At 24.5% G+C, this 14,878-nt stretch overlaps 2 protein-coding genes across 3 annotated transcripts in view; both read right to left on the bottom strand.

The window, feature by feature from the left end:
* Positions 1–341: 341 nt before the first annotated feature.
* LOC112600247 (uncharacterized protein MAL13P1.304-like) lies at positions 342–2,371 on the bottom strand. Its single transcript, XM_025347433.1, has 2 exons — positions 1,539–2,371; positions 342–742 (listed from the first exon to the last, which is right to left on the bottom strand). The coding sequence occupies exons 1-2, from the start codon at positions 2,131–2,133 to the stop codon at positions 342–344; spliced, it is 996 nt and encodes a 331-aa protein (XP_025203218.1). The 5' UTR covers positions 2,134–2,371.
* A 4,510-nt stretch (positions 2,372–6,881) lies between these two features.
* The window catches only part of LOC112600275 (tetratricopeptide repeat protein 39B-like), a 39,669-nt gene continuing 31,672 nt past the window's right edge, over positions 6,882–14,878 (bottom strand). For both annotated transcript variants that reach the window (XM_025347460.1, XM_025347461.1), the window contains 2 exons: positions 9,881–10,121; positions 6,882–7,752 (listed from right to left, as the gene is read on the bottom strand). In XM_025347460.1, coding sequence (XP_025203245.1) covers positions 7,605–7,752; positions 9,881–10,121 — 389 coding nt within the window. In that variant the 3' untranslated portion in view covers positions 6,882–7,604. The remainder of the gene's footprint in view (positions 7,753–9,880; positions 10,122–14,878) is intronic.

Raw genomic sequence — 14,878 nt, 5'->3', positions numbered from 1 at the left:
TGTACATGCATATGAACTTACATATAATTGCGTTTAAGGAAATTCGAATTATAGAGGTTTATGGAATAAAAATTAAAATTGTAGAGTGTGTCCCACAGTCAGACATTTCGAATTATTGAGGGAACTGGAATACATGCATTCTCTTCTAATTATAGAGGTTTTCTCAGGGGACTTAGCGTTTAGTTCGATTTATGGAGTTTTTCGAATTATCGAGGTTCGAATTAACGAGTGACGACTGTACATTGTGTACATAGCACAATGAGAAATAAACATTCACGAAATTATCATAATACTTCTTTTTAAACCATAAATAATCAGTAATAAAGTTATCAAATTGTCAATCATTTATTAAAACAAATTGTCTTCAAAAGATGTAATTTAATATCCAGGGCTTCTTTTTTTTTTTGCAATAATTTTTTTTCCATCAACAATTTTTTTTCAAAACGTCTTAACAATTCACACTCTTTACTAGCAGCCAAAAGTATGCTAACCTTTGTTGGTACGCGTCTATTAGAGGTCAAATAAATGCAACTTTTTCCCAGATTATCAAAACGTTTAGCTACTAGGTTTCGAAATCTTCGTTCATTGGTATTGCGTTTTAACCTTGTTTCAGAATCTTCTAACTTCTTAATTTTCTTTTTTTTAAATCGAGGTTTTGTTGCAGCTTTTTTTACGGTCTGACATATCTTGCTGGTAGTTGGATAATCGATATCACTGTCACACTCAGAAATATAAATAGAATCTAAAAAAAAATATTCAGTTAGTAAAAAATAATTATATGATTTATATTATCAGAGGAATAAACACTGAAGAAAAGTTGTACTGAAGGCGTCATATACCCTTCATTTCAGTTTGTTGATTACTAATAAATTATTGTTAGAATAAAAATTCATGTTTTTATATTAATTTCTGTGATTTTTAATTTTTCAAATAGGTTAAGTTGATTGAAAAAAAAACAATTTTCATAACTAATAGATTTAAGATTCTATTTCAAAAATCATCTCAAATATTTTCAAACTTCAGTTTTGAAGTGCAACAAAAAAAAAAAAAAAAAAAAAAAAATGATTACCAGACAAAAAATTAGTAAACGTTTTAAAGAAAAGCTTTGGTTTTTTTTCACAGTTTAATAACAAAATAAATAAGAGAGCACACATTTTGTGAGAGACTACTCAGTAGACCTCCACGTGATTTATCCCAGTTATCTGGTTATGTTCAAGAAACTCAACTAAAACAACCAAAAAATATTTTACACAATCAAAAAGTATCATAGGACTCCATTTAAAATTTGGGATTTAAATTATTATTACCAATTAACGCTATAATGTTACTAATAATAATATACATCATATTATAAAAATTTCTCTTACACACTATTAATAATATGTTACTATAACTAATTTACAATTACGGGTAAATGCAAGAATATCTTCTTTTTTTTTTTAAACATGATCTGCAATACTTAAAAATTAATTTCTCTTTTTTTCAAAAAAACAGCATGTTACAAGAAATTATTGATAAACTGAAACATTGATATTTACCTTCTTCTTTATTGTTGTTATTCTGTGACTGTTCATGTTTAGAATATTTAACTGCATCTATAGATTTTAAGTTACTGCCGTCATTCTCTTCGTGTTGACATATGTCATTCCAATCATCATTATTTCCAACAGAAATATCATCTTCACTTCCAACAGAAATATTATCATCATTTTCATCAGAATTATTATCTAACTCTTCTAGTAATATTTCTTTGAGTTTTTTGAAGACAGGTGGATGTTTGTGATCTTTTATCTTAGTCTTTGGTACTTTTACGGTTTTGTGATTTTGTATGTCAGCATTTGTCAAAACTTCAAGATTATTGTTTTTAACAGCTTCTTTAGGTTTTGGTTGTTTTACTTGTAAAGTTGATCTAGCTTGATGGTTAGTAATTTTATTAATTAGTTCGAGGTTAGGCTTAAGTAACTTAGCACTAGATTCTTTAGCATTGTCTTTCGTATCATTTAAAATTATGTTTTTGATTTTAGATTTTAAAACATTATCATTAGTATTCTGTAAACAATTAAAAAGTTTTTGTCGATGTTGTTTAATATTTAGTTTAATTTGTGTCTTGCTGTCACTGTTAAGATAAACCATTTTAAACTGATACTGAAAAAATAAAAATACAATTGTAAAATGAATAAATAAAAGAAAACGCAGACTTAACACTCTTTTAGTTCCTTTTAATTGGAATGATAAACAATTAAAACTTATCGACAACACAATTGACACACAAGGCAACGACACATTAGGCGTCCCCGTACAACGTACAACTAACTATTGTGCTTCCAAATACTCAGTATATCGCTACATTCCTCAGTGTCGCCAACCTCATGTGTCACATAGAATATTAAGATAACATAATTATTTACCACTTAAACAAATTCTAATATGTAGGTTTAATATTTTATTATACATATATTATAAATTATGAGTATTGAAATAAGTAAAATATTAAATGTTATAGGAGATCAATTAGTATAAATTAGTAGTTGAAAATAAAATCCTCATACTAAGAAAAAAATCCTAATATAAAAACCAAGAATATATTGCAAAGAGCACACATTAAGTTTAATTGAATATAAATAACTAGCTGTATTTACACGGTGTCAAAATAATTGCAAGTCAAATATATCCTTTAAATTTTCATTTTTGTTGTTAAACATAATAATTTGTAATGAATAAAAAATAATTGTATTGTTTAATGCCAATAGAAAAATTGATACTTGTTGCTAATTTTTATATTTTAATAGATTTAATACAAGGAGTAAAATATATATTATATAAATATATATAATATAAATATATATATAATATATATTTGTAAACAACGTTGTTAACTTTTTCCGGATTGCGGACAAAAATGTGTAGATTTAATTTGGATGTCACGCAAGAAAGGGCAATGTGAAAAACACGGAACGCTTAGGTCAATATTCCAGCAACATGCTTAAAGAAATAAATATTAATAAATAATAAGTAAAAAGCGGGAAAAAAAATGTAAAATAAGGGCATCTGATAAGTGTGGTTCGAACTCAAGACTTTCTTTACTATAATATATGAAAATGCCACTGCATTACAAGGATTTCAATACGCGCAGGTAATTTAAATGTTTTTAAATAACAATAATATACCGTACGTCTGAGGAATAGATCTGATTACATCATAGAAATATTATTCTTCATGTTATACGAATAAATTAAACACATAACCTTTCCTTGGTTAATTGCCTATCTAATAATGAAAACCGCATCATAATCCATTCAGCCGTTTCGGAGTTTATCACGAATAAAAAAAAGCGACTTCATTTTACACTATGTAATCAGTATGTATATATGTATATAATAATAATAATAATAATAATATTATGTCTAAGAAATTGTACATAAATTAAAGTAATAATACGATAGTCTTGTTAAATTTTATTCAATAATATGCGTACCTAATTTTGGAACTATATTTTAGTTATGGTCAAGAAATTTTAAAATTCCGACAGTTAAACAATTACTGTTTTTTTTCGTTATGTGCCATTAAAAATACATAGGTTATTTTTTAAAGGGATTATTGAATTGAATTAGCATTTTAGGTACGATTTTATCAATTAATAATCATTAAGCAAAATTAAATTAGGTATATTGATTTACTTTAAAGTTTATATTAGGGATTTTATTGTTAGTAATTAATTAATTTCATAACGATTCACAAAATTATAAATTATAAATGCATTGTAAATATTAAATATACATAATATTATAAAATTAATAGTTTTTTTTTCGATAAAATATGACGAATAATAAAAATTATAATACAAACACGTAAAGATTGATCTTTTGTCAAACAAATTATTGTAAAACATTCAAAAACTCACTTTAAAATTTTGTTGATGAGACAATGATCGCACGTGTAATGTTCAACGAGGAAAATCGTGTTTTGATTGTTGTACTGCTTTTGTTCAAAGTTAAAAAGAATATTAATAAAATGTCTTGTCACCCGAGCTCTTGATTATGAAAGAAAACCTACACCAAAATTGTGTATTAAATCGTTGATCGCAGTACCTTAGAAACACATGAAATGGTAAAACGTAACGTGGTCAATAGATTATAGAAGTATAGCGTGGTTTCTGTCACGAACTGCCACGAGTGCATATTACCATCTCCGCATGAAATAAAACCTATGAATGAATCCGGCCCTATAATTGGATTAAATCTGGTGGGAAATTTTAAATTATTACAATTATTACAGATACATTATTAACTTAATATGGTATAATAATAAGATAAAACATAGTTTAATATTTAATGATATTGAATCATATAAATAAAATTAAGTACCATTATTTATTCAACTGGGTATTTAATTTCAGGTAAAGAATTGAATGGTTATTACTTATTATGATTACCTACTAATTGAACCATTATATTATAGTGTACATAATTAATAAGAAAATTAAATACCAACTAAAAAGAGGATTATGGAAATATGTAAGAATATCTCGTTTCAAAATTAAATAATACCTATTATATTTAATAATAATTTAATATATTTAGATGTACATTGTACAATATAATTAATGAGTTTTTTCATTAGTTGAACAATGTTTTAAGTTTTTAAGTAGGTTCCTGGCATTTTTTATTTTATTTTGATGTACCATAATCACTTAAAGTTGGTCTACATATAACATAATTAAATCAGATTTTTAAAAATATAATATAATTTTTGTTTTGTTTATAGTATCATTAGTTTTTAACTTAGTATACCTATTCAAAAATATTATAATATTGTAGGTTAATAAAATATAAATTAATATAGAAATTTAATATAGAAATCATGTTAATGCTGTATATCATTATACTTAAACTTGAACTCCTGTCACTAGCAATAAACTTAAGAGTATTAAATTAATATGTATTATATTTTGTTCTTATATAATAAATTATTATTATTGTTATGTATTAATATTTGTACCTACCTAATATTGTGTAATTAAATAGGTAGTTTCTTTGGAAAACATGGTCCTTGTTGTATTTTATTATTTATATGATGATCTTATATCACAGAATTGAACTTGATTGAAAGTTGATGATGAATGAATTATGAATTATTAAAGTAATATGGATTATTTTTTCAAATTTTCGACAAGATCGATTTTAATTTTTTTTTTTTTTTGTAGTTCGAAAACGACGAACCAATAAATTCTTAAAATTTTCCTCTAGTATATTGTATAGTGTATTTTTTAGACATAATATAATTTTAAAAATATTATATATATTTTTGAATTATAAATACCAATGCTGTAATTGATTATTATTTTTGATGAGCGATGATCACATTTAAAAACTAATAAAAATACTGAAGAAATTTTGTTTATAATTTATATATATTGTTAATAAAGTCAAACTATAATCTATAGATTTCAGAATCTAATAAATAGGTATAAGTACTAAAATATTTAATTTCAAACAGTCGGAAATGTAAACAATAATATATAAAAATCAAAATAAACATAATACAATAAAAACGATAATATACGAGTAGCTACTTAGTATTAATAGTCACAAAAAAACAACGAATAAAGAATAAAAAAAAAAAAATCAATACCTGAATATAACATATATTTTTTTCTAAATTATATCAAACAACAATAACAATAATAGTAAAAGTAAAACGAGTAAAATAATTTTCGTAATCGGTGGTTCTCCCACCCCCACCAATCAATTTCTAAATCTAAAACATAATTATATCATATTTAATATATGTTATTAATATCGCTATAGGAATATTTTCTTTCACAAAGTACACCAAACCTACTCATAGTTTGATTTTCAGTTTCGGTGTTGCAGACTTTCATTCACATTCACCTCTTCTATCATTCAATCTTTTGATACGGACAAAAGTAAGAGTGGCGAGTTAGGAGGTAAGTAATGGAGCACTTAAAACGATGTTTTTTGGCAGTTGAAATTGGGTATTTTTAAATCTGAGTGAAGAGTATTACTGGAAACTATCGAAGGGTTTTTGAGGCGATTTGAAGGAATTTGGACTGTAACTTCTGGATATATTTGGTATTGAAAATATTGACAAAAATAAAATATACAAACATTTATTTTTTTTCATTGCAAAAATAATTGTACTTGTTGGTTTTGACAGTTTTGTTATTGTTTGATAGATGATAACTTTACTCAGATTACGTTTAATTTTGATGTTTTAATGAATTTTAAATAATGCCAGAAAAATAAATAAAAATCGGAGTGCAATTCTAACTACATAGTCTTCATCTTTAAAAATAAAAAAAAAATTATCAAAACCTTATTATTAACGTTTATTATTATAAAATGTGAATTTTGAGTTAAATTCTTAAAATGTTTATTAATTATATTACATATTACTAAAATTAATTGTGATCCAAAAGTAAAGGTCAATTTTTATCATTATAAATGTTTAAAACCGTTAAAATGTTGTTATTTTGTTACAATAAATGTGTCAATAAAATAACAAAATCTGTAAAATTAGTACCACATCTATATTATTCTTTGACCTTTTATGTGATGAAAATGACTCCCTTGACTAAAACGTATTGTTTGTTGGTAATTTAAAGTTTTTTTAATAATTTTTTTGAACAGTTTAATAATTAATAGGATTTTGATTTTGTAGTAAAATAAATCGTTTAAAATTGTATTTATTTAACCTAAGCTTGAAAATAAATAAAAAATAAAATAAAATAATATTTTAAATGGTCACTTTGAAATGAAATAATTTAACTAGAAATTATAATATAGTACTTAATAGGTAATCTATAATAGATATAATATAAATTACATCTTTGTGATAATTATTCAAAAATCATTAATTGAATACATTCGAGAGAAAAAGCCACAAATAAGTAACTTTAAGTTTATTTTATTATAATATTAATATGACGAAAAACGAATTTATAAGCGAAGATTACCTTTACATTACTCTTTACTTAAAATAATTTGCCACAAAATGTCTTAAAAACTTGATTATATCAAAATATTATTGACACGGTTTCTTGTGACGTTTTTGAAATCGAATACCATTAGCTGTAATTAAGTGCTCATTACAAATCGTAATTTATAGATAGGTATTTAATAAAAATTGTCATATTATATATATTGTTTATTGGGAACTGAATTTAAGTAAAATAAGTAAATATATAACAATACATTTTGAAACACAAAAAGCACAAAAAATGCAAATAATTATTAATTAATACTTGACGTCATTGCGATAATGAGAACGGATTAATGGCGTAGGCGACGGTGGAGAGGGTCCAGCCGCTTCAAAGAGGAATGTGTTGATTATAGTCTTTTTTTTTTCGATGAAATCACCTAATCAGAAATATAATAATATAAAAATAACAATTAACTACATGCTGCGAATACGGCAGGCGTTTAGGGATTATTTATTAATTTGCCTATTTGTAAAAATATAATATTAAATTGCACGACGCAAAATAACTAAAACGAACGTTCCGTCGAGACTGACAACAAAAACAACATCAATAATAATAATAATAATAATATGTTTTAGGTAAATGTAATATTAGGGTTTTCTCATTGGTTGTCGTTAAATCGACTATCAGGCGTGAGATCGTTGTTGTGGTCCGTTGTAGTTGTGGTGTTGCGATCGTTCAACGTGGACCATGCGCAATGGATTTGAAAATGCAGTCTCGTCTCTAGTGAATAACCGGAGTAATTTTTTCTGAAAAAAAAAGTCAATTAAGACAGGGAATCATGGTAGAAAATATACGGATAAAAAAATTTAGTTTGGTAATAAATAGAAATTTCTTATAGTGGATCTCAATATGGGATCAAATATTTTGTGATATAATGTATATTATTATATTATCTATCATAACATCTATAATTTGCCATTTGTACGATATAGGCTCGGTTTGTAGTCATTTATCATCAAACGTCGATATTATTTAATATCTAACATCGATCGATATTTATATTTTCTTATTAATAACTTTTAGTTCGCGGCAACCGTACCGTATACTAAATACATGTAGTTGCCACGCCTCCTTCTTAGTCCTATTAATTTCGAAATACATACTACCAAATAATTTACTTTATGTATCTCACAATTTTTTCTTATTAACTTAAAAATACTACCGAATAATTAAAAATTGATTTTCATATTTTAAATTTATTTTTATATTTCTTAGCAAATTTTGTTTTACAGCAAAAAGTGTTTTTAGACACAACAAATAAAAATAAAAAACATACACTAATTTAAAATCAATACATTCATCGCTTTTTTGAGAATCTCAAATATGAAATTAAAATTGCTATATTTATCCAATCAATAAAATAAAAACGATTTTTATAAATTTTTTTAGAGATAGTGAAATAGTAATAGTGTAATAATTATATCTATATAGTTTATATTAGCTGTTTATCTCTGCTCAATCTACAGTTACTATATACCTACATAAAGTTTTGCTCTATGATCGAATAAATATAGATTTTTATTAAACAATACCTAAATAGCTTCGTTTTGAAGATGATATCAACATTGTATTTATTTTCTCTTTCTGACCCATGCTCATCATAAAAAATTCGAGTTCAGTAAAAACAATATTGTGTTATTAGTAATAACACAGTAATAAGTAATAACTTATTACTTATTAGTTTTAAACATTTTAAACCTATTATCAGATTTAAAGACAAGAATATTTAACTAAGCATCTTTAAGGCTTTTATTAATATTTAAATTTAAACTGATTTATAAATATGTAGTTTATCACACTTTGAAAATTTCATAACTTTTGCTTTTAAAAACTAACAAAATAAAATTGGTTCAGATAAACATCAATCGCCATGTTGCAGATCGATCAGACATTGAGAAAATAAATATAGAGGTGACATCCACTTAATGAAATTGTACTTGGACACTCAGTCTGTAAGTTATGTAAAAAATAAAAATGTCTTTATGTCTGTATATATTATTAAATTATATAGAAAGGAGGACACCTGGACGTTTTCCTGAAAATCAAAATCCCCACGATCTAATCCTAATCGACGAGTTAATTACTTAATTCAATACTTTTGAGTACCTTTTATCCATTTAAAATGCATAATCATTATTTAAGATTAAAACTATAGTTAACGCGTTTTCACAGTCCTTCAGTATATCTACGCACGAAGTGAAACTTGACTAAATTAGGTAAGTAATATAATATTATATTTCAGGGATGGGCAACTGGCGGCCCGCGTACCTTTTTTATCTGGCCCGCGCTTCATTTTCAAATTACTTCATATAATTTACTAAGAGTTTCAACTACAGAAATAGAAGTGGATTTTACTAAATTGTCTATTGAAAAACCTCATCCTCAAGTATCATATTTAATAATAATTGTAAATATAAATAAATAAAGATAAAAAATAAATGTTAGTAAATTTGAAGGACCTTTTTTTTTTTTTTTTGCTTTCTCCTATGCACTGCGGCCCGCTAGATTTTAAAGTACTTAAAAGTGGCCCGCTAGTTACTTTGAGTTGCCCATCTCTGTTATATTTAAAGGCAAAAATAAGTACCTTTTACTTAATAACAAAATTCTAAAACAAAGAAAATTAATTTAGGATTATTGTTATTGTTAAATGTTTTATTGGAAAAATAGATTTAGGATTTTGGTTGTTATGATGTTATGATCTTCCGATAATACGTAGTTGTAATGACGATGATATAATAAAGACGACCCACGTTACTTACTACAATATTATACTGAATAACCGTTCGAAACGATTTTTACTGTGGTAAATAACAATTTTAACGATTACGACAAATAGTAATGATGATCGCACAGAGACAAGGTTAGAGATCTTACTTTGCCGTTTCGAGGTAATATGCTGCCTTTTCCAGGTTGCCCTTAGTTTTATACAAAAACGCAAGCTCTACGTGCGCGTACGGCACCAAAAAACGGTCCTCTTTGATTTTCTTCTCCATCGATACGACAGACTTGAAACACTCTTCAGCGTACAGAGGGCTGTCCATGATGCGCAAACACACGCCTTTCAATAGACACCCGAGTGCTTTGTTATCGTACTCGTATTCACTGCCATATTGCCCTATGCAGAAAAAAACAAATATAAGTATTACAGTGGTGATACTGGCCTTTTTTTTGTGATAGGAGATAGTATTTATTTTTTCAATGTTCGTTGGGGGAGTGGGGTACCATATTTCAATATCATAATTATTCATTATTCTTTCCCTCAATTAATCAAATTAATCATATTTTTTTATAAAAGATAACATTCACACTAAGGAAATCACTTTACTATATATTAGTAGCTGATGATTTTATCTAGAATTGAATAATTCCCTGTAATAGATGGTATTTAATTTGAATTCAATTTTAAATCATTTGACAAAAAAACATTTTTGAGCGGAGACAGTCTGGTAGCTATATTTCTAAGGATATTTTTTTTATATTTAAATTGTAATAAGTAATTTTTTTTTGATAGTACTCGTAATATGGTACTTTGGTCGAATTAATTCTGGTCAAAAACAAATCGTAATAATTACATTACTGCTAGTAATTGTTTATATTATTACTTTATTAATGTAAATTTTTTTAAAGAAATAGGAATTTTTAAAAATAATTTTGATTAAACATTTTTGTTTTCTTCAATACTTGTATATCTTTAAGAAGTGTCATATAGTAGACAATTTAAGTACATAATAATGATTATGTTTACCCAAAGTTTAAACTTGAATGTTTAGTGACTCATAAAAATACAGTGCACTATACAATAATAAAAATAAAAATAAAATCCTAGGATAAAAAATTTATAAAACTCATTTATTTTTTACAATTTTTTAACAAGTTATGATAATTTTACATTACTATCACGATAATATTATAGGTTGATATTGTATGTGTTTTTACTGCATAATTTAACTGAATAATCTGTATAATTTATATGAAATATTTTCATTACTGATCAAGTGTAACGGCATACATGTTTTATATAACAATATACTTTTACTAAAGTATCAGAACATATTATTTAACGTGAAAACGTCTCTATAATGAAATATGAAAATAAGAGAAACTTCAACGAACTCATTAACTATGTTATAAACAGCAAGTTCAAGAAAGGACTTCGCAGCTTTTAACTTTAAGTGCAAATTACATTTCACAAAATAAATATTAAATTAGATATGATGAAAATGGTTTTTGAATACGATAGTAAAAATAAAATTTTTGAGCTGTTCATTTTGCACAGTTTTAAAGCACTAAAACATTAAGAATAGTATCATTGCATAAAATTTGAGATGTTCCTTTTATCGATTAAACTGTTTGAGCAGATAGTACTTACTTTAGATAAATAATTTTTGTGAACTACTAGTAGCTCCAGGATAATTAATAAAATAATAAACAACAATACAAGACAACAAATTATATTGGAACACTTAGAATTATTTTAATATTTTTGAATATAAGATGCAATTTGTTAATTAATTTTAATAAATAGTGACATCGAAGTGATTTTAAAAAGAGACTGCACTTTTACATTTTTTCTGAAAAAAATACGGTTTTGGCTTATTATAACTGTTGATTTTTGAACATCTCATTATTGGCTATTTTACATAGTTTTTAACTGTATTATTTAAATGTCTATACATCCTCTGAATCCTTAAGGCGTACATTTTATCAATCTAATGGATTAATAATTAGTTTATAATGAATGTTGTTTAATATGTCATCTTAAATCGCATAAATAATGCACTCGGTATATAATAATTGTATTGTTAATTGTGTCGATAAACAAAACAAAAATCCAAAGCACACTATGACAAGAGGTAACTAATTAATAATATATAAAGTTATATGTTAAATAATTTAACAACCTCGATTTATTTTTTAATTTATATTTTTCCTTTACTTCTAAAAATGTTGTTATTAGGCAATAAACACTAGCGTACAGTACAGCTAAAAACTAGTGTAAAACCTCTTTTTATCGACTGTCAGTTGTTTTAGCTCAACCTTGTGCTACAATTTATAATATCAATTTCATTAGTCATAAATTGGAGTAGTTCTAGGTTAATACTAGAATAAATTTATTGTTAATCTGATATAAAAATAAATTGTTACACATTATTATTGTTAATATAATCTGCATTAAGTTTTATTTTATACGTTTAAATCGCAATTAAATTCTGGTTTTACTTACTTCGCTTTATTAAAAACTAAGAACGAATCATAAATATACATAATCATAATATTTTATATCATATAATTTTTATTTTCTAATACTACGAAACTTATATAACTTAAGGTAGATAAGAAGAAATAAATAAATAAATAAAATTATCGGCACACACAAAAATCTGGAGTTGTATTCAGGACTTAAAGTGGCATAAAGTCAAAGGAAACTGAAGTGATGCTTATTGATTTATTCTTTATAAATAATATTTTAAATGCCCTTTCAGGAGTGTTAACTTGAATAAATACACATTATTTATTTAAAAATTGTAATTTTATTACGTTATTGTAACCAGTAGCGTTTTTTGTGTTCATTAGTACTTGTTATCTCTAAATTAGTACCCCATACTATTAATTTAAATTAAGTAAAAATTTCTAACCAAATTTTAGAATCCAATTTAGCACCCATTTATCTAGAATTAAAATTATAATTATAATATAATAAAAATATTTATTCTTAAAAATGTTTGTTTTTTAAATGAAATAATATAAATATAATAGATACATTAATTATATATTGTTAAGGACGTACATTACATATCATATTAATTTTCTTAATGCCAAGATAAAATAACAAAGTAAAATAAAATATAATGAAATAAAATATTTACTATTAATTGAGGACATTATTTTGATAAAACTAAAAGTTTTGGACGTTCTTCCATATATTAAGAAGAGTATGTAAAAACAACGTTGTTTAAAAGCAGTGACTGAGTTTTGTTTGTGCTCCACTCTACGTTAACCTTTCGTTATATTAAATACAAATTTTGTTAATGACAAACTCATTTGTGCGTCAATATTTTTATTTAGAACTTTAGGATAGTTATTTTAACAGTTATAAAATTAACTCAAGAATTTTGAAGTGTCAATGCTCTTGAACTTCGAAGTTAAAATAAATCCAAATTTGTAACAGTTTTAATATAATATCTAATTTATCACTATATTAACTATATTATTTAAGGGCTGTGGTAAACATAGATTTAATGAAAACATATTATATTAATTATTTGTTCATACTCTTTTCTAACCTACTGAGATACTACCCAACTTAAATTATAAGATGAAAATATTGTCATCTAAATGAATGGTACTATAAATTATAATTTTATTGTATATTATCTAGTTACTCAAGTATAATAAATGGATAACTTATAAGCTCCCGATTTACTCTATTCATTTAATTATTAGCAAAAAAAGTGAAAAACCTAATATATTTTAACTATATGTATTATGTAGTTGTATCCTAACTGGGAGTGGTTCTAAAAACTTTCATAGTTGCGAAATTGGCTTAAAATGTATAAAATGTAGAAACAAGAATTCAAATAGGTATAGTATATATATTCATAATGAATATATAATTTAATACAGGTAAAGTAGATAGTCAATTATATTTAAAGTAAATAATTGAAATTTTGGTGCCTAGATGTATAATATGTATATACATATAAAATTTATAAATATATTAATAACCAATAAGTGTATAAAATTGAATTATTTAATGAATACATTTAAATAGAATAAACTTGACTATTTGAATACTTTCTATAATATAGTTGAATAATTTATCATTGCATATAAAGATTCAAATTAGATATTGCCATAAACCAGGAGAGACAAATCAGGTATTTTTTTTTTTTTAATGATATAAGAATATTGTAATTATAACATAGTATTCACATTTTATATTATGGTAATAAGTACTCGTAATAACTAATAAGGTTATAATTTTGTTAATTTGCCGGAGTATTTTTATTTAGAAGAAACAATTTAATAATACTATCATTTTATGACATTTGTTGAGGTCTCTGAGCATTAGATTTAAAAGAAATAATAAAGTGAAGAAAACATTTTTATCCTGTTTCTAAGTTTTGAGTATGAATTATAATAGTGTTAATATATTATTCTAAATTATAACGCACTAAAGAATATACGTTTTTTAAGGAATATTAATAGTTTAATTTAGAATAACTAAGCTTTAATATGTATAATAGTAATTGTACCTGTAATAGTACCTACTTTGTTTTTGATTTTATCAATATGATAGGTAATTGAAATTTAACTTTATATTAAAATATAGACACATGCATAATTTATAATGGATACCCATTTTATACCAGTATTAAGTAAAGAATTTTTTAGATAATACTCAATTTTTTATATGAAAATTAAATTATAGTATATTTATTTATATTTATTAACTTATATTAAAATTTCTTTATTACTATACCATTTACAAAAATATTAAATAACGAAGATTTAATTGTATAATTATTCTGTCTAATTTCAAGTTAATAGTTTTGAAATTGTTTGCAACATCGACTAATTGTTATATATTTAAATTTTGTTTCACTGTAAATACACCAATATTAAAATATATTAGAAATAAGATAGGCGATAAATGATCTCTCTGCGAGACATCGAAATGTACACAGGAATATGAATCTAAGTATAAATTTTCATAATTTACTTTCTGAAAGCGATTTTTTTTTTTAACATAATTTTACCATGAAAGAAAAAGGTTATTAATTTAATAATGTTTAAGTTTTCAATAGTAGATATTATGGTCAACTCAGACAAAATCCTTTTTTAAAAAACTGTGTAAACTTCATTAGTAGA

Source organism: Melanaphis sacchari, unplaced genomic scaffold (genome assembly GCF_002803265.2).
Source record: "Melanaphis sacchari strain LSU unplaced genomic scaffold, SCAv2.0 Contig62_pilon_pilon, whole genome shotgun sequence".
Lineage (NCBI taxonomy): Eukaryota > Metazoa > Arthropoda > Insecta > Hemiptera > Aphididae > Melanaphis > Melanaphis sacchari.
Note: the sequence above shows the minus strand (reverse complement) of the source record. Positions and strands in the feature narration are given on the sequence as shown.